Here is a 24,035-nt window from a genome sequence, read left to right as displayed (position 1 = left end):
TTTACTTTCACAAATATTCCAAGCGGTGTTGGAAATTGAGATATGAAAGCTAGGAGCTAAATGCCACCTTAAGCCTGGGTTATGGGTGCAACAACGGAATGTCTAGGCCCACTTTTTTATAACAAGGATACAAAGCTGAAAATGAATGAACTGCAGCTAAAATTTTATATTCATTTTTCACATTGTCTAGTCCTCATCTGAAGACCGCAAAAAAAATAAAGCCATGCTTCCCCTGCCCACCCCACTAATATTCCTAGAAGAGGGTCTCTTCTCCAGTCTTCAGAGAGTAGCTGGAAGTGGGGAAGCAGAAAAAGGTCCTCCTTTCCTTCCACTATGCAGTTTCAATCTGAAATCTTAGGTGCAGTACTGTGCCCAAAGCTCAGAAATGGCTCGCACTAATGAAATTCCTTGTCACAAAATGCGCCTAGAACAATGGGAGTTTCGAACGGTGGCTTTAAGATAGCAGCCCAAATGCCTCTTCTTAAGCAATGTATATGGATGGATTAGCTTGAAAAATGACCTCTCTACAATTACCGTATAGTGGGAGTAATTTCTACAATCAGACCAAAGGAGGGGTAAGAGCACCAAAGCCAATACTTTTCAGATTTGAAAAAAATAACAACTTGCAATGCTTATGACTGCCTCATGAGTTGTTCTTCAATGTAGATTGTAAATTTATCCAGAAAAGGAACCCTTTCTCCCTGCCCAGTTCCTTCCCAGCTGCTCACTTACCTGCCCTGGAAGTAATAGCAACAATAGTAATAAATTTCTGGAGACCTTGATATCTGGACATGTTATGACAGTGTTCCAGGAGCAAGAGGCCATTATGTACTCATTTCAACAAAACTAAGTTTTACATCAGCTCTAGAAGATGCTCAAGCAGTGTTTCCCAAACTTGGGTCTCCAACTGTTTCTGAACTGTTTCACAACTCCCACCATCCCTAGCTAGCAGGACCAGTGGTCAAGGATGGTGGGAATTGTAGTCCAAAAACAGCTGGGGACCCAAGTTTTAACTCTGAGCTTGAACGCTGGACAACCTGCAGGGAAAGAGAGGCCCAATTTTTGAGAATAGTTGTTAAAGATGTCTGTCTCTCTGCCTTCACCATTCATATTTAAAACTCAACAGATTCTGGCCCATGTTATTTAACATCTTCTGCACAGGAAGAATAATTCAAGGTGTTCATTGTCATCTATATGCAGGTCACGTGTAGCACTTTTAAACTTTTCAACCTAATACAAAGGAAGCTGTTGAGGTTCTGAACTAAAACCTGGAGGCATTAATGAGCTGGATGAGCACTAGGAAACTGAAGTTGAATCTACACAAGACACACATGCTCCCGATGAGGAGGGAGATGGCTTTGGAACAAGAATTCTGCCTGGTTTGGATGAGAATGCACACATATAAACACATCTTGAAAAATCAGGTTCACAGTTTGAAAGTGTTCCTAGACTCAGTTTTCTATCTGGATGACCTGGTAGCAAAAGTGGCCAGTTCCAAGAAAGTCAGATCTGCCTACAATTAAGAAGAAAGAGAGGTTAAATCAAGATCAGATTAGTGCAATGTGCTCTATATGGGGCTACTTTAGAAAAATCTTTAGAAGATGCACTTGATCCAGAATGCAGCAGCAAGCTCATCTATAGGACCATGTTACACCTGCAATCTCTGTGCCCACTACCATTTTTTCCAGACACAACTCAAAATTTTGGCAATTACCTTCAGTCCAGGATAGCTGAATGATCACCCATACCATCCTGTTTGTTCCCTAATATCTGGAGAGGTCCTTCTATGAGATGTAGCCATGTTAATGGCTGCATCCATATTGTGGGACATTTTGCTCCATGAAGTGTGGATGTCCCCTCTCTAGATGTCTTTTGGCAGTAGGGAAAGGCATTATTATTTAGATATGCATTTATTCAAGTATCTGCTATAAATAATCATGGTTTATCAATGCCTTTTGTTATATTTTATGATATTGTTGATTCTGAATTATAGTAAGCCACCCTAGTGGGATAGAGTTTCTATGGAAGTATCACAAAAGGACTCTTGCACCAAGGAGATCAAAATGGAATATATAAGCCATACCTGAGCTACAATTTTTAACAGCGTGTCATGATAAAAAGTCCCCCCCTCCCAGAGTGACTTCGAAACTTTTTTTGTATTTAGAGGATGGTGTGGAGGGTTGTAGTAATATTACTCATGTCAAAGGATCCTGCTGAGCAGGGAAGATTAGCTACTCCGGTGGTCCAGAGTGTCCCATTACAACCCACTCGGGGGGGGGGATGGAAATATGTTAGATGCTGTGTGACAACTTAATCTACTCCTCCTTACAGTGTACAGACATCTGGCTCAGCCTGTATAGACATAATTCAACAGAAGCAATAGAGAAGGCAGAAGTTATCATCAAACAGACACATTTACTATCCTCTGCATTGTCATTTGAATTATTATAAGTTTAAAACGTGACTTCTTAAGTTTTTTATCTACATAAGAATTTTATTCTCCATTTGCAGCAATCTCTTTGTGTTATAAATTATCATGAACCAAGCCCTTTTATTTGGATACACACACAAAGGAAGATAAAAAAAAGGAATACAGAGTCTGGATAAATTTGTCTCCTACAGCTGTCCAGGAAGAGGTGCTAAAAATGATGGTTTATACAGATGCCTTGCAAAATCTAGGGGAAGCGGTCTTCAAAATAATGTGAACAACTTATCTGGCTCACCAGGAGAATACAAATGCCTTGTTAGGTTACTACATCCCACAAACTAGCCAGCTGCGAAGGAAACAGCCTGGTGACAAACCATACCAGGAAAGCAGGTCAGGATTTCCTGCTGTAATAGAGCCTGCTACTCAAAGAGAAGCTAAAAAGAGGGCCAAGCTGCAAAAAGATTTCCCTGTAAAAGCTATGTCATAAATTGATAATAAGTAGCAGCTTAGAATTGGATTTCCATCCCATAGCATTTTCGATTTTGTGCCAACCTTATACTACCCAAATTACCTTGGTAATCAAATTTTCCATAACCTTTGCACTACAGGTGCAAACATACAGCTTTAGCTTCTGAGTGGCAGGTAATTCCTTCCTAAATCCAAGGTTTTTGTATGCAGCCCACAAGCTTCTGTTAAAATGCTGATAAACTCATGGTGTACCTTTTTAATAATAATATTGATGTTATCTGGCCAATTTTTGAGACATCATAGAGCCCAAGAACTTAAAGGACTCTACCACTACAACCATGTTACCAAGCATGGAGATTGGCAACAAGATGGGAGGATGCCTTCTCCAATCAATTATCATTTCCACTGTCTTTTGGGCATTTAGCACCAAGTTATTCCTGCTGTACCACGAGACAAGATGATCTACTTCCCGCCTATTTGCAGATTCATCATCCTCCCGGATGAGCCCAATGACTGTTGTATCATTCGCAAATTTCAAGATCTTAACTGATGGATCAGTTGAGGTGCAGTCATTTGTTTATAGAGAAAAAAGCAGTGGGGAAAGTACACACCCCTGGGGAGCACCTGTACTGATGGTATTATTACACAAAAACACAAACACAAAACACAAAACACCACTGCTTTGGTGAAAGAAAGTAGACCACAACATTCATGGGTAATCTTTGTTGACAAAAAGAGCTTGGTGGGAGAGAAGATGAACAAACTATCTGCCAATTTTTAGTAAAGTAATCACAAGACTCTATTTTCTTTCGTTCACTTCTGTTTATTGTTTGTTTACATGCATATGCAATGGCAGCTGGTAGCATTTTGACATGGTGGAGCTGCAATGCCTAACCTTGCTTTGTTTAAACTTTAGGAAAGTGTGCCAATACACATGTGTTAAGTGCTACTGTCTTCGCCTCGCTAAATAATAATAATAATAATAATAATAATAATTCACCCTAATGTCTCAAAGCGGGTTACAACATTAAAAGACAATTGGAGCTATATTTTTATGCACATCTATGTAGTAGGAGGCGTGGTGGAGGCTGATAGGACATTGAAATGAACCAAGAAGTTCATTAAATCCTACAAACTGTAGCAGCACACAAGATAAGCAAACCAACACTGTGGAAGATACTGGCTGCTTTCAGGCTAGTTCCTAGCAACTAGTGAATTTACAATATTCAGCAGGCAAGGAAACTAATTGCATATTTATGAGTTTCTATGCTGAAATATTAAATATCAACACATGTCATTGAAGCAACTTGCATTGCAAGAAAAAGAAGCTTCACTGCTCATTTTTCTGGAGAGTTCAAAAAATAGCTTTTAGAGACTCTTCCCTCATCATAACAGCATCCTCTTCTATTTTTGAAGCACTGTCCGGAGTTCTAAGCTGTAACTTCACATGAAGGACAAAGTCCGCAGGGCAATAAAAATCTGAAACACAATTAATTCCTTGTTTGGCTATCTTCAGAAAAGGATAAGTGATAGCAGCACAGAACCCCAAACAGATGACTGACATTACCAGATAACCATTAGCTTCGGTTAATGGGTAACACTTCGTCAGGCTCCTACAAATGTCAATACAGCACATCAATAGCTATAAAACACCCAAGGGAATGGTTAGTATCACTCTAAGGCAAACTGCCTTATTGAGGAAAAAGATGGACTGGCTGATCAAGTCATTACTACTAAGTCATGGTTGGCAGTAGTAATGCTTCTGAACACTGGTTGTGGAAACCACAGAAGGGGAGAGTGCTCTTTTGCTCGGATCCTGCCTGCAGGTTTCCCATAGGCTTCTGGTTGGCCACTGTGAGAACAGGATGCAGGACCAGAGGGGCCATTAGCCTGACCCAGCAGGCTCTTCTTATGTTCTAATTATCTTTACCAAAATTAGGAAGCAAAACAACAAACTCCAGATTAACATGGAAAATGCAGAGCTTAGGCCTTACTTTGCTTTGGCTATTTATTATACAGTCGTAACTTGGTTGACGAACACCTTGCGACTCGAACATATTGGTTCCCGAATGCCACAAACCCGGAAGTGAGTGTTCCGGTTTGCGAATGTTCTTTGGAACCCGAAAATCCAATGCAGCTTCTGCAACTTCCTGCAGCCAATTGGAAGCCACGCCTTGGTTTCCAAACATTTTGGAAGTCGAACGGAATCCATAATGGATTCCATTCGAGGTACCACTGTACTTACCCAACACATAAAAATTACCAAGTCACCAAATCACACACACACACCATAAAGACAGGAACCTAACATGTCCCTAGCCACCCAAACATTGTTTGAATCATCTCTCTCACTTTCCCTCACCACAAACTTTTCAGAAATGAAACATTTCTATATAATCATGCCTAAAATAAGCAGGGAAGGGGAGAAACACTACATTTGAGATGATAGTTTCACAAAAAAAAAGATTGCTATTATATTTCCTACAATATGTATTCTGAGAAAATGAAAGAACAAGATTTCTCAAGAGAAAAACAATACCGACCTTCATTCCTGGATAAGGTTTCTTTACCCTCTGGTGTTTTATCTGGCATCTCAGCCGAGACCAATTCAGTGAAACCTGAGGGACATAAAGAAAGAAAACTGTTCTCATACCAAAGCCAGCAGGGGGACACTTTTCTATAAGTTCAGGATACTGTTACAAGTTAATTCACACACATCCTATAAAACACTTCAGCAAAAGGGCAAACAAAGCTAACAAATAACAAACGACCCTATCATGTGTCGTTCAGCTTGAGTAAAGTACCAACAGTTTGGGAAAACATTTCCCTTAGAGCAGGAATAGGGAACCTGGGGCATCCAGACATTGTCTGACTACAACTCCCATCATCCCTGACCAGTCCCATCACCAGCTGTTGGCCACTTTGGGCACCAGTCCAGGGCCTGACCACTGGCCATGCTAGCCATGCTGGCTGGGACTGGTGGGAGTGAGTCCCAAGAACAACAGGAGCTCCATGAATTAGCCATCCTCATTTAAGGAATACAAAGGCCCATATAATTGAAAAGGGGTTTTTGAGGGTGCAAGTTAACTTAAAAATTCAACAGAGAAGTCCTACTAGGGAACACTAGCCAGTAAATCAAAGATGAATGAAAATATCTGGCAAACCCTTTAGGGCAGGCATAGGCAAACTCTGGCCCTCCAGATGCTTGGGACTACAATTCCCATCATCCCTGACTACTGGTCCTGTTAGCTAGGGATGATAGGAATTGTAGTCCCAAACATCTGGAGGGCCGGAGTTTGCCTATGCCTGCTAGGGCCTTCAAGTCAAAACAGTAAAATCATTTTTGAAAAATAAAGCACACACCTCTCCATTCTCTCTCTAGCTAAGTAAGTCCTACCAAGTTCAATAGGAATTGTTCTTGTCTGCACAGCATCAACCTCAAGACATCCAGATGAATGCCAAGCAGAATAATTTAATCCCAGCCATTTCCCCGCTATTTGCTTCACTGTTAAAATATATCATAACCTCGCTTGTACATCAGGGTGATGTACAAAATAAGGCCAAAAATAGCAATGAGACCATAGATACAACCATAAAACAGAAGCAAATGTCAGTGCATATCCCTCAGCATCAATTTAATTACAGGTAGGTAGCCGTGTTGGTCTGAGTCGAAGCAAAATAAAAAAATTCCTTCAGTAGCACCTTAAAGACCAACTAAGTTTATATTTTGGTATGAGCTTTCGTGTGCATGCACATGAAAGCTCATACCAAAATATAAACTTAGTTGGTCTTTAAGGTGCTACTGAAGGAATTTTTTTATTTTGCATCAATTTAATATAATCCTCTCAAGCCACACCACTTAACATTCTGGCAGCCACATTCTGCATTAGTTGAAGCTTCAGGATCTGTTGTCCCTGTGGATCCTGCTGCCTGAAGTGGTCACCTCACCTTGTCTAATGTGTGGGCCAGCCCTGCTTCTGGGTCATCTTTAAGGTCGGCCCCACTTACAATGCATTGCAACAACCCAATTCAGAACATGGACTGCCATGGCCAGTCTATCCCTGAAGCTGGTAAAAGGCACTCTGAGCCACCAAGGCCACCTGGTCCTCATGTAGCATAGCTGGAGCACCTCCAAGTTATGCACCTCCTCTCTCAGAGACAGTGAAACCTGAGACAAGAGAACCACCTGCTCACTGAGCCTCAAACTTAGTGGGATTCAACTTCAGCTTTCTGGTCCTCATACCGTCCATACAACTGGAACCAAACAGAGTCAATTTAAGGGGGGAGCTGGGTGCTGCAATATTGAAAATTACCTTTCTCTCTGTTCCACTGATAAGATTCCTTCTGTAAGTGGACATAAGAGTTTTGCCTCTGATACAAGGACATAATTGGTATCTTCAAGCAAGTAACAAAACCTCACCCCAGCCCCAACCAACTAGAAATATTACTTCAATTACTTAAAATGGATTAATACTTGCTTCATCAACCAAACCGCAGAGGAGGATTGCTACCGTATTTGCACACATTTCTGGGAATAAGCCCTACAGAAGAACAAAATGAGACACAAAGCATTGTACGGTAAGTGATCATTTTGGACTTTTAGCTGTAGAATGGGAAAAGCCGAATGAGTATGTTGGGTTTGTTTGTTTTTAACTTAAGTGGCCTATTAAGTATCATGAAACCTTAGAATATCATCTTCACCCTTGCCAACTTCCATGACTAATTTTAGAGAGATGTGAAAACAATGTCAAGTAGCAATTTTCTCAAACTTCAATTAATCTTTCTTTGCTAACAGTACACTACTTGGCCATGAAAGCATCATGTTACAAGAAGCACTCAGTCACAACAGAACTGAAGTGATTTATTAAAAACCTTCCCTGCTTGTATGCTACCACAAGAATGAGCTGTGCTAGTTAATATCATATTGGTTAGACACATTTCGGGGCTGCATTGTTGCATTAGTTTTGCTGGTTATAATGCTAGCACTTCTGTCCTGATTTCTAACGTTCCTTTTCCACTGCAGGTTGTGTAATGGAACTGTGGCTTTTTGAATGATATACCACTTTGTTGTGTTAAATTTTAAAGGGCAGAAATATAAATATTAAAACGATAACAGTGGAATGTGAATTGCTTATTTTCCCCAACTATTGCAGTCCTTAAGCCTAAGGTCCCAAAAGTCTACCGGGGGGGGGGGGCACATGCAAGAGAATGAACTTGAAGATGAATGAGAAATCATTAGAAGTTCAATGCTGATACAAACTTAATTTGCATTTTGTTCACCCAACCATTATGGAAACGGCTTCTACAGGGCCAGCACACCCACGAGGCAGGGTGAAGCAGATGTCTTAAAGGTAAAGGGGCCCCTGACCATCAGGTCCAGTTGTGTCCGACTCTGGGGTTGTGGCGCTCATCTCGCTCTATAGGCCGAGGGAGCTGGCGTTTGTCCGCAGACAGCTTCCAGGTCATGTGGCCAGCATGACAAAGCTGCTTCTGGCGAACCAGAGCAGCACACGGAAATGTCGTTTACCTTCCTGCTGTAGAGTACCTATTTATCTACTTGCACTTTGATGTGCTTTCAAACTACTAGGTGGGCAGGAGCTGGGACCTAGCAACAGGAGCTCACCCCGTTGCAGGGATTCTAACCGCCGACCTTCTGATCAGCAAGCCCTAGACTCTGTGGTTTAACCCACAGCGCCACCTGGGTCCTTGAAGCAGATGTCTTAGGCAGTGCTTTTTTTATAGAAAAATAGGTGCCGGTATTCACCATGAAGTTGTTACTGTAAGTGCCACAATTTATAACAACAACAAAAAGAGGTGCCGATACTGCATACCATGGAGTACCCCCTTTAAAAATGCAGGCATCAGCTCCGATTGCCGCTGAATTTTTGCGAGATCTTGCGAAGATTTCACGAGGCTGTGCCAGAATCTGCTATTAGTGCTGCTTTGGAAGAGAGGTTTTGGTGAAGGCAGCGTGGCACAGGGCGGCACCTCCCATTTCACCTCAAGTGGCAAAATGGGATGCACTGCCCCTGTACTTCTACATGTACCGGTAGTTCAAAGATCACTCAACTAATTCAGTGAACTTTGTTAAACCAAGCTACTTCATTCCAAGCACTTCACAGAAATATCAAAACTGTGTTTTCATGATTACGTATGCTAAGGCAGGGTTTGGCAAGGTTTACCGGCCATGGGCCAGATCACTCCCACGGAGATTGTCTGTGGGCCGGACTGGAGCAGCATGACACCGGAAATTACATCTGCACATGTCCATGTTGCAAGAAATTGCTTCTGCACATGCCCAGATGCCAAAAAAAACACCGGCTCAGAAGTGATTTTTGACGTCTGGACATGCGCAGATGCGATTTCCAGCACTGCCCAGCGAGTCCCTGCACTGTGCTGTGCCAGTTTAGCGCAGCACGCAGGGGACTCACCAAGCGGGCAGCTCGATTCAGGGGTGGCTCGTGGGCCACATCCGGCCCATGGGCTGCATGTTGCCGACCCCTGTGCTAAGGCATCATATTCTTAACAATTCTTAACTCGATTTGACTGGTTAAGAAAAGAATCCTCCATTATCATGAACACACAAAGAATTACTGTAGTAGGGACCATGATTAGCATATAATGATGGAGACACTGGTATTTTATACTGAAAGTACTTTGTTATATGGTTCATTATATTCTCAGTCTAAATGGGATCTGCCCTGTCTAAAAATACATCTCTAATATTTTCTTCAGACTAAACTACAAATACAATAGCTATTATGTGTATCACAGGATATGCTTCCCCCGCCCCCCGTCTACTGATAATTGAGAATGGATGCATATACAAAAATGAAACAAATATCTAAATCAAATCTGAGTTCATCACGTCACATGCAGATTTGTAGAGAGGTTTTCATCAAGCTGCCCATGAAGTCACATAGCCTTTGTCACTAGAGGGAGTCCTGATCACACAGCATGTTCGGTAAGGCAAAACAAAAGGAATGAAAAGATGAGAAAACTGCCAGAAAAAAAGACTGCAGGCACCTTTGAATGTTTCTACAGATTTCATCGTAAGAAATGTTTAAACAAAACATGCCTGTTGAACAAACACACAGAGACACACACACTCCCATCACCCTGCATGACTAAAAGTCAGGTGGGATGGGAGTTCTTGCCCAGGAACACCTGCAGGGCCACAGGTGAGTCACACCTGCTGTAAGGGCTGCAGCGAAATGGTAAAACAAACCATTGCGTAGCAGACAAGCACAATACAGTAGTCTTTTGGTAGCTTTTTTTTTCTTTTTTTCTAAGCAGATAATGGATTCTACAAAATATATCGGGAAAAGTTCTAAACTCTTTTCCCTGGAGGTCACTCTGATCAATACAACTCTTTCCCAGACTGCTTTTCTACACTTAGGAGGAAAAGATATTCCACAACAGATAATGGGTGTAATGAATAAAACAGTTTCCAATGTAAGTGCATGAAAAATAATTACGTGGGCAGTCCAAATGCATAAGATTTGAATGTTTAGCCAGCCTGACCCATTCCAGTAGCTGTTTCAATTTAAGGTCTCACATTAAATGCAAAGGAGCTTACTGAGAGATGCTCATACATGGAAAAACACTCACTCTGAAGACAATTTAAGACCTGCAGCACACAAACAACTGAACTTTACACAAGGGCAAAATTTTACAACTATAATTTGTATTGGCAAGGAGAGAATGAGGAAATGGGGTAATGTTTGGCTTGGCATTCCTTTTGGTTATGCATGAGCAAAAGTCTATTTAAACCTTGCAAGCAGATCATTGTAACATTGCAATGTGGCAATGCTGCTGACTCATGAATTCTACCTAACAACCTAAGGTAGTTAACACTTTTGTTATCCCAATGAAGTCAGCATAAATAGCCTTTTAATAATCTTCCAAGGTTACTTAATGTGCTACCAAACCATGTATACCCAGTGCAACCTATTTTATTTGAACCAAAGCAGGAAGTTTAATTTCAGTTTGCCGAACTTATAGCATTCAGTCCAGGAGTAGATCTGCAGGTAGAAATATGAAAGGCATCCTGGAGAATGGTGTTATGAACAACCCAGACATTGAAACCAGTAAATTACTTAGGCCCTCCAGATGTTTTTAGACCCCAGCTTCCATCATCCCCCAACCACTGACCATGCTGACTAAAGCAGATGGGGACTGAAGTCAAACAACATTTGGAGGACCAAAACACCCCTCACCCTGCACAATACAGCCTCATATTGTTAAGTAAGAAAGCGGAGGTAAAGCCAATGGTTCAGTCTGATCTCACCACAATTCCCAGCTCTGCCTGTGTCAGTCAGAAGGCATTTCATGAAACAATGCCCTCAGCTATTCTCTGCAGTATAGTTGAGCAGATACTGATAAAATGAAAGCAAATCAAACAAGGCCTGACAGACAGACAGACAGACTTTTGTTACTGGTGTGCTTCCACATTATACAAAGAATAGAATGAGTCATGCCTACTGGGCAAAAAGAGTTTAGGGGATAGATGCCAGAAAGGTCACGGTGCCCTACACCACCATATTCAAAATGGTATGAAGACTCCTGTGCACCTTCACTGGCTGGCACATGTCAGCTTTCGAACAAATTCTTTACAAGAAACAGTTCTCTTAGAAGAGAAACCCTACAGGTTTCTGGTTTTAAAAAAAGGACTAAAGAACACATACAAACAGCAAGCTATTCAGAAATGCCAGTTCTCCAGGTGTGTTTGTGTGTTAAAAAAAACCACTACCTGTGTTTATTTGCATATACACTAATTCACTTAAACATAAGCATGAGTGCACCTTCTTGAGTACACTACCTGAGTACACTGTCTGGCACCACCTGTCCAAACTTTCTTTACCAAATCTGAATATATTATTAAATGGCAAAGCAGGCTGCATTTTAAGTGGCTAATTTAGAACCAGCTTGTTTTTTTCTAAACATTTTAAAGAAAAATAGTGAGCCTAAAATTGAGGTTGGACATGTGCACAGCAAGAGTCAACTGCCAAAAATCTTTTTAGGCTGATATCAACATGGCCAGTTCAAAGCCAGCTCATCAGTACTGAGTACATTTGTCACCCACAGATAGTTAGGAAAGGCAACCAGACACTTTGATGAATCATTTGAAATGGACTGTTGCCTTTATGTCTATTAGCCAGTATTCCTTTAGCGGCAAATTCTAAAGCCCCACATGCTGCAAATTCTGTAAACCCTTCCTCATTCCCAAAAAATTATGCATTTTTAAAGGACCTGTATTGTACTTAGGCCTTTGCCAGCACATGGGCACTCTGAGATTTTTTTCCTCAAGTGCTATACAAAGACACAGGGCAAATGTGGTCTAGTAAAAGTTCTTTGACTGCAATACTTCTAACCACGTCTAACTGAATAAAGTTACAAAAAAACACAGCAATGGGCTATGAACACATTATGTAATGCAATACTATATTAATAAACAATCCATGTACTCCTGCCAGCGCACTTCAAGGGAGGTCCCCTTTACAGATGATGACTCATGTGTACAGCTAAAACTAGGTCATCAGGAACAGCAGTCTTGAGCCAAGGAACCAGTTGGGTGAGGGGAACCCCCCCCCCACACACATATACTATAACCCAAGAGGTGGGAACACATTATGTTGCCAGAAAACACAAATAAGGAAAGGCCACACTTCATTCAGAATTTCTCACAGATTAGAATTTCTCACAAAACTTTGCAGGTCTAGAGGGGGGGAAAACATTCTGTTGACTCCGCAGAACTTTGCCAGAGTCCATGCTTCCATCCATACCAAGAGGGAAGATAGCAAAATAGACTGTTGTAACGTACAGAGTTCAGTCTCCATTGCAACTGTGGCTTGCGGGTGCCTTTCTGCTGAATCTGCAGATTGCTAAGAGCCACAGTGATGAACTATAATGTGGAAGGTAGCCATTCAGCCAAAAGCTGTCATTTTCCCAAGCTTATCCTATGTAGAGGTCTTTAATCATCTGCTAAGATAAAAGCAAGATCCATTTCCTACTTGGCAAGGGGAAAAAATGTGAATGTGCTCATTTCAAACCCATTAAATGCAACAATTATAATATTTCAGATTTTCATTTTTTAAAGGCAAAATAAACTTAAAGTTTTTGCTATCTTTCAGTTTACATATTAAAATTATTTAATGAATATTTTGCACTCCTTGTGGTACAAGTGAGCTCAGGGGCATATTTTTATAGGCACAACTTGCCTATGGAGCATCTGCATGTGCTTTTCAAAGTTCCCAGTGCAAAGTCAAGATGCTGTATTGAAGTTCACATCAAGTTTGATGAACTTTACTAAATAATTCAGAGGGCCAATTAGAATATGCAAAGCATGAGACTCTTAATCTCAGGGTCATGCGTTCAAGCCCCACATTGGGCAAAAGATTCCTGCATTGCAAGGGGTTGGACTAGATGACCCTAATTGTCCCTTCCAACTCTACAATTTGATGATTCTATAATCCTCCTATGATGTATCAGAAAATATGGACCAAGTCATTAGATGGCACAATGCAGGCAGAGGCAGAGCTAGCTGCTCCAGCCTATGGAGCTGTCTGCAAGGGTGGGGATAGCTGCCTGCAGGGGTGCGCCACCGCCATGCATCCCAGGGGGGTGCACTGGTGGCGGCGTGTGTCCCAGGGGGGCACTGCCTGTGGCTATGTCACCCCCCCCCCCAGGGATGGCACTTGGAGCGGACCGCCGCAACCGCCCCCACCTTTCTCCGCTACTGAACACGGGAATGAGCATATATCTTGGCCATGGCATTTGTCATTTTCCATGGAATTTGTGAATGGTTGTTGTATTTACTACGTGCATGAACACCAGCTGATTCACAACAGCTGTCAGCTTAGAAATTTGTGGTCGCAAATCATCAAAGTTCAGTCAGGTACCACAGCTCTCTGCTGCAATCCTGCCTCTAGAACACTTTGGTGTAGCTTTCCACACAAATGGTCAACAGATGTAATATGTCTCAGGAATAAAACCACTCTGACTTTTATACTGTACAGTACTTTCTGCTAAAGAGATTCCTAGTCAGATTAACAACCATCTCTTCTACAGGTCAGAAAATTCCACATGCACTCTTCAGAGGTGCAATAGAGGTGAATCATTTACCATGAGATATATGTTTAGAGGATTCTTACAGGTGTTATACGGTAGTGCCGCAGTCTCCTTTGCCCAGTATTTAATAGCAGTTTTGGAAACTGACACTTAAAATAAGTAAAAAATGAAGTTTGCATTTTCTGTGGAAATTCCACTGTTGCTGGCGCAATCTTAAAAGCAAAACAAAGCCTAAACAAACAACAGCTTTGACAATAGTGGCATTCCTTTGATTAGGCTGAATGCTCAACTCCTTCAAAATAAAAACTACTAGAAAAATATTTATTTTTACAAAGGGTCAAAGGAAAAATATATTTTTTCCAGAGGGAAGCCAGATGTTTAGTTTCTCCTCCTCCAAAAGTGATACTTCTACTGATAAATAGCATTTAGTCCCTGTTTTTAAAAAGGTTTGTATTTCATTTCCTCTACTTTAAAGATCCACATCACAACATTTAAGCCAAGTATTCCATGCATGTTGAAATCGTTCCATGTACTTTTGTAGGAGAAACAGAGACAAGCAGCATTTTCTTAGCACAAGTATAGTTGTTAAGGCATTCAGATATAAAATGCTGCTGCTCAACAAGTCACTATTAATTTCAGTAGCTAGTAGTACTACCTGATTGGTACTTGTTTACATCTGGTCAACTTGATCAGCAGCCCAGTATATGCTTTGGTATACTTGTACAGGTTCTAGGTTACTCCACAGTAGAGGTAGCAGCTCTGCTTATTCTATTCTAATGAACAACAAAGACCTTGGAAGTAAGGGGGATTTTGTGGGTGCACATCCAAGACCCTGCAAAGGGTTTATTAGAGATGCCAATAATTGCCTGTGATTCCAAAGATCTCAGTCCTTCATGGCGTAGTGTGTTACCAACCGTTTTCATGGTGACTATGGTCCCAGCTGCCCTGAGATCATAGACAAGTTCCCGCTGTGTAGTTCTGGGCTTCTTCATCACCGTTCTCATGATCATTGAAACTCCACGATATGAGATCTTGCATGGAGCCCCAGACCGAGGGAGGTTGACAGTTATTTTGTGTTTCTTCCATTTGTGAATTATTGCACCAACTGTTGTCACCTTCTCACAAAGCTGCTTGGCAATAGTCTTGTAGCCCAGTCCAGCCTTGTGCAGGTCTACAATCTTGTCCCTGACATCCTTGGACAGCTCTTTGGTCTTGGTCAGGCACCCCCAAACTCGGCCCTCCAGATGTTTTGGGACTACAACTCCCATCATCCCTAGCCAACAGGACCAGTAGTCGGGGATGGTGGGGATTGTAGTCCCAAAACATCTGGAGGGCAAAGTTTGGGGATGCCTGGTCTTGGTCATGATGGCTACTTTGGAATCTGCTGGATTGATTGCTTCTTTTGACAGGTGTCTTTTGTACAGGTACTGTAATGAGCTGGGTTTACAGGTAAGACCTCTGCCTTACAGCAGGTGCTTCTAATCTCAGCTCATTACATACAGTGAAGATACCAGGTAGCCTGACATCTGGCTGGTTGATAGGGGATCAAATACTTATTTCACTCATTATAATGCACATCAATCTCTGACTTTTGTCTTCTGGGTTTCTGGGGTTTTTCCTGTTGTTATTCTGTCTCTCACAGCTACAATAAACCTACCATTAAAATGATGGACTGGTCATTTCTTCTTCACTAATGCAAGTTTATGCATAAGGCAAGCAAGTCATGCTCAGTGCACATCTAGACAAATTTACAAATATCCCTTATGTTGTGGATTAGGCTGCAATCCTTACCCCACTTTCCAGTGAGTAAGTAAGATTTAAGTCTGAGCAGACATTGCTAGGACTCTGCATCAAAGGTTTTTGAAGAAGAAGAGAAGAGTACAATTACTGCATAGAACTACAACTCAAAAATGCAGACTATGCAACTGTAACTACAGAAGATGCTTTCAGTGATACGCATGATACAATATACAATTTTGTGACTAGCTTGAGGGAAATGAGTTAAGTAATTCATTTATGTCTGTAGCCATATCTGTAACTGTTATGACAAAGCAAACATATGCCTCCATTTCACCTTTACTATGTGTGTGTGTGTGGGGGGGGGATATTGAAGACAGTTTCACCAGCATACAGGATACTTAACACAAAACAACAGATGTGCAATAATCACAAATGTCCATTCATTTCCTTTATGTCAGCAAATACAAGCAGTCGCTAATTAAGAATCTCTATCTATTAGACACAAAAGGAAGTGTACACATTTCCCTGGTCATTTGAAATAGAAAATGTAGACAATAGAAAATGTCACAGGAAGAGAGCAATCTCTTTCCCTACAACTACCATGTCTTAGCGAAGTTATCTTTTTCCTTAAAACTGTTTTACACTGACTCAAGGAAGAACAGCTACAATAAAATACTAACTGCAAAAATGTAAGATCAGAACAGTTAGGACAGGCATCCCCAAACTGCGGCCCTCCAGATGTTTTGGCCTACAACTCCCATGATCCCTAGCTAACAGGACCAGTGGTCAGGGATGATGGGGATTGAAGTCCAAAACATCTGGAGGGCCGAAGTTTGGGGATGCCTGAGTTAGGAGCTGTACAATTATGTCTTGCCTTCCTAGAACTGTGAGGTTCCTAGAATAGTTCCTAGAACTATGTGGCGTTCCCAGAAGGTCTCCCACACAGACAATGGCAGGATTCCAGACCTGCTTAGCTTCAACAATGTGACTGCATTGCATGTTCTCAGACCATGGCAATAGATCCAATTTCAGCTCAGGGGTTGGAATCCTAAACTCCTGAAAAGAGCAGGTGGCTGTTGGATGCTGTGGACCAGGCACCCCCAAACTTCGGCCCTCCGGATGTTTTGGACTACAATTCCCACCATCCCTAATCACTGGTCCTGTTAGCTAGGGATCATGGAAGTTGTAGGCCAAAACATCTGGAGGGAAGCAGTTTGGGGATGCCTGCTGTGGACCATAGTTGGAGGCCTCCTCAGAGAGGCTCCAAGTTCCACCATGGTTGCTGATCTCCCTTGTGTCCTAAGGTCAAAAAGTGGGTGTTCCAGGGAATGACAGGGCGGATTAGGGGGTGCTTTGGATCTGCTGAATCAATAGGCCCCTCATCCCCCAAACATGTTTATGGAATAGGCAATGGGGGGCTATGCCAGCCTTGGAGCTGGTGTAGCTATTTTCCCTGCCACTGGAACAAAAAAAAAATTAACCAAACATTTAAAAGAAGAACCAGCAACAAAAAGGCAAGTGACTAGAAAAAGCCACACACACACACCAATTCTGTCCTTGCCCCAGCAGGGCTTTCGAATTGACAGCCCATTGGGTCAGACTCCTGTCCTTTCCCCAACCTCTGAAGGAACTACTCTATCCAAAACTTCAATAATTTCCCACAAAAATAAAGTGAGACTTAAGGTGTTGGCCTTTCCATTTGTACTCAGCAGCTGGCTGCGATCCAGATATTTGGCATGCCCTGTGGTTTATTTTGCCTTTCTTTTTTTTAGAACTAGTATGTCAGGCTATGGCATGTCAAGCTATGCCCTACTACCGGTACAAAAGCCTATTGAACTAATAGTATTTTTTATATATATAAAAAACAGAAAACAGTGGATTTAGAAATCCAACAGCTTATGAAGGGCCAGTGCAGCCAATGGCCTCATTCATACATCACTGGCCTTCTCAGAATATACACACTGTATATATGCACCATAGCTATATTTTTAATAATCTGTTTTTTACTTCTAAACCACTTAGGGAGCCATTTTGCCAAGCAAGTGCTTTATTAATTAGAAGAATGAAATCAGAAAGTCTTAATTAACCACAGTTTCCCATTTCTCCAAACCAGGAAACTAAAACCACCAGCTTCAGAACAAGCCATGATCTTAAGCCACAGTTTGAAGTTTTAAGATTCTGGCTTGTTTCAGAGTTGGTCACCATAGTCATCTTGTTCAGCAGAAATGGGAAACCACAATTTATTTCTTGTATTATTGAAGTGCACCATGAAGAGAACAGCAAAGGGGTTGGGTGCATGGGCAAAGGGTTGATGTTTATCTCAGTTTAACAAGCCATGGATACAAGAATCCAATTGCTTCTATCAGAAGATAGTTGGAACGACCCAACATTGGGAACCCCAAAACTGAGTAGTGTTTGCCTCTGTGGAGCTATGTATTATTTTCCAAAGCAAATATTCACTTGCAAAGGCAGTCATGATTTCTTTCTTCCACATTTGGTACAAGAGAAATATAATTTTAAAAACCACCAGAATTCTAGTTTGGCATGTTTTCTAACAGGAATTTGACTGAATAATTGTGGCTAATATGGTAGCTCTACTCATAATTACAATTCAAATTTAAACCACTGAAAGATCTGTAACAACCACAGAGAAAAATCCATTTTACTCAAAACACAACTGATTTTTGATTTACTTCTACAGAAAGAAGCCAGAGTTATTTTTTTTTTTAAAGGGACAATTTAAGGTTGGTAGTAAATGCTTTGCCATAAGCACTCTTTAACACTTCTAGCTATTTTGGGGGATGGTGCTTTTCAGACCTATTATTAATTCAATTACACAGAGATACCCATCACTTACCAAAGAAAAGCAAAAAGCCTCTTTTTTATATAAATATTTCATTTTGAGAACCCACATGCCTGTTTTGTCCAATATATGCCTTTTAATCCATGCTCTACATAATTTATTGAAGCTTTTACAACTCAGTCCTAAAGTCAATAGGGGTGGGGCAACTGGTGTTACCCCCGAAATCAACAGAAGAAATATTTATTATTGCCGGCAACTCCCAGTTTACGCAGGTGTTACATTAAGGCACCCGCATTTAAGTGAAATCACATATATTTGAAACACTATTGGAAAAGTCTACAAACACCCTGTTCTGCCCTTGCCCCACCCCTTCGTGTGGCATTTTCAGGCTACTTCCAGGTTTGGCGTGATGCGTCTGTGCGCAGTCACACACATATCAGACACCTCTAAAGTAGTTGCTGCCTGTACAAGTCTGTGTCCGGTATAAAGTTGTGACATCCATTGGGATTTAGCTTTGAAATGAAGGAGTACTGGATATGGTGAAAGTGTGCAATTCCACTGTCCACTCACATCTGTTAGGAGTTGTCTGAGGCTGCTTAAGGCACAATGCGCGTACACCCACCCACTCCAACAACCGAAACATTATGGGACTCCCTACTACGGTAAGTTGTCTGTTCAACTGAGATTACTAATTTCAAGCTCCACACAAGTATTATATTTAAAGATTATATTTAGATCTATGGTATGGTTGTAAAACACACAATTCCCCCATGTCTACTGCTCTGGAATTTTGTATAAGGGGTAGTCTATAAGTAAAAGTAAATAAATAAATAAATAAATAAATATGGAAAGCATAGTTCCCATCAGCCATAGCCAGGCTGTAATTAAAATACACTTCCTGGCAAAATACAAATATTGGTTTGGATCCAGAGAAGGGCTCCTTTCATTTGTACAAGAACTTGTGACTCAGCAGAAGCTGCTACTCATGTATGGGGGAAAAGAAGCTGAGTTTTTACAAATTCCCTCTTCCCCAGCAGCCCTCATCACCACCTCCCATGCTCTTACAAAGGGTCCTTCAATCTTCTGGAGAAGGTTTTCAGAGACTGCAGGGGGAATAAGCAAAAAACACTTCCTTGCCCCTTTCTGTGAGCTGAACTCTGCTCATGTGAACGGCGGACCCATAATACTTAAGGGTATGCAGCAGCAACCTTAGATGGTAAAGTAAAATACTGTCAAATAATTAGCATAAAAACAACAAGTTGTAAACAAGTTGTATTTAATTTACACCACACAGTAGTAAAATAAAGTGGTTGGAGAGATGTGGATATTATTAAGTGTATTATTTCTGCAGAATTCCTAGCTAAAGGGTTTCAGAACTTCCATGAAATGTGTGATTAATTACAATGATAAACCTTCTCATCCAAAGGATAGTATGACTGCACTAATTCTCACCAGATGTAAGTTATGGAAGGCATTAATTTAACTTCTGTACTGCGCCACCAAAAATCTGGGAATGAAAATGGTTATAACTAAGGCTGTAAACATAGTTGAATTCTCACTTTCATTATTAAAACCATTATGACAGGCTTAAAAAGAACCTCCAACGCCATCATATATTTTAGTTCTCAACACATTTTTAAGGCATAAGAAGGCCTAACGGCAAATAAGTTACAGCCAGGGTTCAAAATTAGCAGGGTGCCAGGCACATTTTGCACCCAAAGATTCCCCATTTGTGAAAAGTCCAAAAGTCTGGGTGCCATTTTTGTGCCTGGCTGACACTCAAGAATTACTGAAATTAATGTGCTTTGAAGTATATGCTAAGGATAGACAGTACAGTGGTACCTCGACTTCCGAAGGTTTCGACTTACGAAGTCGGCAAACCCAGAAGTATTTTTGCCGTGCCTGCGCAGAAGCGGCGTGTGCGGTCTCTGCAAAGCACAAAATCGCGCTTCGCACATGCGCAAAATGGACGCTTCGACATCCGAAGGTTTCGACTTACGAAGAGCGCCGCAGAACGGATTGCCTTCGTAAGTCGAGGTACCTACCACTGTATGTTAAGGAATTTAACAATAAAGAGTACAGTGTTTTGAAAACTGAAGTATGGTACCAATATTTTTTATTATAAACACCAAATTAAACATGTATTAACAATTTCTGAAAAAATGTGATATTAACAATGTGTCTCTAATGTGAATTGCATATTAATTCAAAATAATAAATAAAATGTGCTGACCCCACCCCCCACAAATGGTGGCTAGACATTCTGTTTTGGCGCCTACAACCCAGATCCCAGAAGCTACTTGGCTCCTAGCTTTTCTATCCCAGTTTCTAACACTGGTTACAGCTTCTGCTGAAGAACAGATTCCAACTGTAAGAACAGCTAATAAGAGGGAAAGAGGCTGTTTACTGTATGCCCATATGTCTTCCACTGGAATAGCTGTAAGAAGGTCATATGAAGGACAGATTAAGATGGAATGTAGGTGCTCCCCTAGAAATGCTGCTATAATCCAAGAGAAGATTATACATCTACCATCACAACTACACTTAGGCCTGGTTTGGAAGTGACACCAAACCATGGTTTAACTCATTGCTATGGATATGAGCAGCAGCAAGTCTCAGCAGCTCTAAGGATACTGGAAGCGTCCACCTTTAAACTATCTAAAGTTTCTCATTATGTCCAAACTGGAGGAACTCTAGTAAAAAACTATGCTTTGTTAAGAAGCCAGAAGCTCAAGCCACTGATCCTGGCTTATTTCACAGCCGTGCTGAATGAGGAGTACATGAAGCACGTAATACTAAACCATGGCTTAGATTGATATCTGAACAAGGACCACTCTAATCAGGGGAAGGAGCTTCTACAAATTTATTTCTGAGCAAGCGTGTATAACGATGGGCTTTGAACAATGGAGTACAGGACAAATCTGGCAATGACAACATTGTCTTCTTGTTGTAGGAAAAAAGTGAGCTTTTACAGAAAAACATGTGAGAGCAAGATCTAGGGGTTCTGATATAAACTATTTGGCAACTGGCATTGACATCTCAAGCTCCTTGACAACTGTGAACCTAACAGAACACAGTTTGAAGATGCCTATACAAATGGTGTATGATATCCTATCAACTAAACAAGAAATATAATTTGGTTACAGATGCTTGTTGAAGACATGGGGAACATGCTGCCAACTTAATCCATCTCTTCCAATAATGCAAAAACATTAAGAAATTTTTGAACATCATCTGGTTCCAATTATGGGATGAAAGATCCCAGGAGACCCTTTGATGAACTATTTGGAGAGGATTGTCAAAAATAAGATATTGAAATACTTTATTAAAATCAGCAATAATATACAGTATATAATCCATTGTTAGAGCTATGTATGCTATGTTTTTTTAGAGAGTGTGCCTGTAAGTATTGTTTGGTTTTTTCCAAATTTGGGACTCACAAAAATTGCGTATTTATCCAAGCTCAGGAGATTTAGTAACACAAAATAAAATGTATGCAAAGATGGACAGTGTTTGTTCTGTAACTGAAAGATAAATTCCACAATAATAATCAGTCATGCGTGCATAGGATCACAGCCCTAACATAACATAACCCAAAGTTGGAGAGGCAGAAGAGAGATCTGGAGCTAATGGCAGATCACTATATGATTTGGAGTATATCAGCAAGAATTTCCAACCCATTAAAACAAAATGGGTTTCCCCTTTCCTAAATAAGAAAATTCTCTAATATGCAGTTACTTACCCCATATGGATTTGTATGCATACCGGTATGTGCAGGTTAACTCAGTTTGTGGCTCATGGGTTTTAATACCAAGGAGAAAGAGGACTCTTGTAAATATGAATAGGAATTTGATTTGTCCCTGAGCCACAGCGTTTGTAACTTGGCTCTGGCTGATTCTAGTAAAAAACAAAAGTAGATCCAAAGCCTGAACATGCCTAACCTAATGCATTGGGATGGTTATTTCCTGCATTTAGATGTTTCCTAGGGCCACAATATCTACAGGAAGCATCAGTACTTGAACTAGGATCCCAAGACAGATGCAGATATAGAGGTCCTCATTAGTCACAAAGGGCTGCCTTTAAAAGAAAGGCTTCACACGTCTCCTAGGCTTCACACGCGTTTTGAATCCCAAATACCACGTTGCCAAAATAACATAGTTTCTTTTAAAGGCAGCAACTTTTAAGAAACAAGACTCTAGTGTGTGTGTGTGTGTGTGTCCCACTCAGTCTTCCAAGTCACTTTTCAAGGTAAGGCCCTGGATAAAGAAAAAACGTTTTTAGTAGAACACTAAAAGGTGTGTTCATATACTTGGAGTGGAAACTCTGTGCATCCAGCTGCAATTGATTTCCTGCATGGCAAAATACTGCAGGCATTTTACTAGATTGGAACATTACAAAGGCTTCCTACACATCACTAAGTTTTCAGACCAGGAAGATATTCCCAATGGCCATTCCCTTGTCAGAATAAACAGCCTCTACTGATCTTTCACTGTATATGCTTTGGTTCTTCCCAAACCATAAATAGGTGTGGGGGGGAGTGGTTTCAAAACACCCAATGACATGAAATATTCTCTTCCTTTGAAGGAAATGGCAAATTACAGTATTTAGGGGTTTTTCCCCCCCTCTCACCAGAAAGCTATACAACACCTAGCAACAACACATCCTTTCATACTTCTTTTTTAAAAAAACTAGCCAAAACCATCAACCCTACAGCAAAAGCAAGCCATGGGAGAATTTCAATGAAACACACTATTAAGACTTTCTGGAGTATTTATACTTCTAATCTCATACATGGAAGAAAAACTCTCTGTACATGTATATAGTGAGGAAGGACAATTCTCCAGGAAAGAAAGAGAGCAAAAGGTGAACCCGGCACCAATGGTGACCATGCTTCTGGGAAGCACACAAGCAAGTTATGTATGCACAGTCCTCCTTCCTTTTTTGACAATAAGCAGGAAAACTTTCTGAGACCTTTAGAAATTCCCTTCTCCAAAGCCCCTCCTTGAATGGAATGGGCTATCTGTGCCTCAGCTTTTCTCCATGAGCTTTGCTACCAGTGAGAATGTAGCATACTCACTCACAGTATTTAATTTACATTTATAATTGGGAATCTATAGCTATATATACATTTCACAAAGAGCATTAATCAATCTGAAAGCACAGGAACCAGCAGTATCTGGGAGCTGAAGATCAATACTAGAATTTAAAGTGGAAGAGAAGCCCAATACCAGTGTCTAGATGTCTTTTTTTTAAGAACCTATAAACAAAAAGAAATTTAAACACAAGAGACAGAGCTGTTTAAATATAAGTTGGCAAATGGTTATCTGGTAACGTCCAAGTAGTCAATGCAGAACCTTTGGCATCTCATGCTTCCCTCGCAAAGAGCCAGAGATGTGAAAAAATAAATTCTACTGTCAAACATTTGGCAATTCAAATCTTTTATTTCTTGACTGCTAGCAATCATATTACTTCTTAAAGAAAAGGGTGCTGCATTCAAAAGGTTCAGCAGCCCAGTTCCCAAGCTGA

General features: G+C 40.9%; 1 protein-coding gene across 5 annotated transcripts in view; it reads right to left on the bottom strand.

The window, feature by feature from the left end:
- The window catches only part of PLEKHG1 (pleckstrin homology and RhoGEF domain containing G1), a 103,912-nt gene that overhangs the window by 68,289 nt on the left and 11,588 nt on the right, over positions 1-24,035 (bottom strand). For 4 of the 5 annotated variants that reach the window (XM_035108764.2, XM_035108763.2, XM_035108762.2 and 1 more), the window contains exon 2: positions 5,440-5,514. The exons of the other annotated variant lie outside the window; for it this stretch is intronic. Coding sequence is in view for 3 of the 4 variants with exons in the window: in XM_035108762.2 (XP_034964653.2) it covers positions 5,440-5,514 (75 nt within the window). In the remaining variant the exon portion in view is untranslated. The remainder of the gene's footprint in view (positions 1-5,439; positions 5,515-24,035) is intronic. 5 annotated transcript variants of the gene reach the window in all.

This window comes from Zootoca vivipara, chromosome 3 (assembly GCF_963506605.1).
Source record: "Zootoca vivipara chromosome 3, rZooViv1.1, whole genome shotgun sequence".
Lineage (NCBI taxonomy): Eukaryota > Metazoa > Chordata > Lepidosauria > Squamata > Lacertidae > Zootoca > Zootoca vivipara.
The sequence above is the reverse complement of the archived record's forward strand: the minus strand, read 5'-3'. Positions and strand labels throughout refer to the sequence as shown.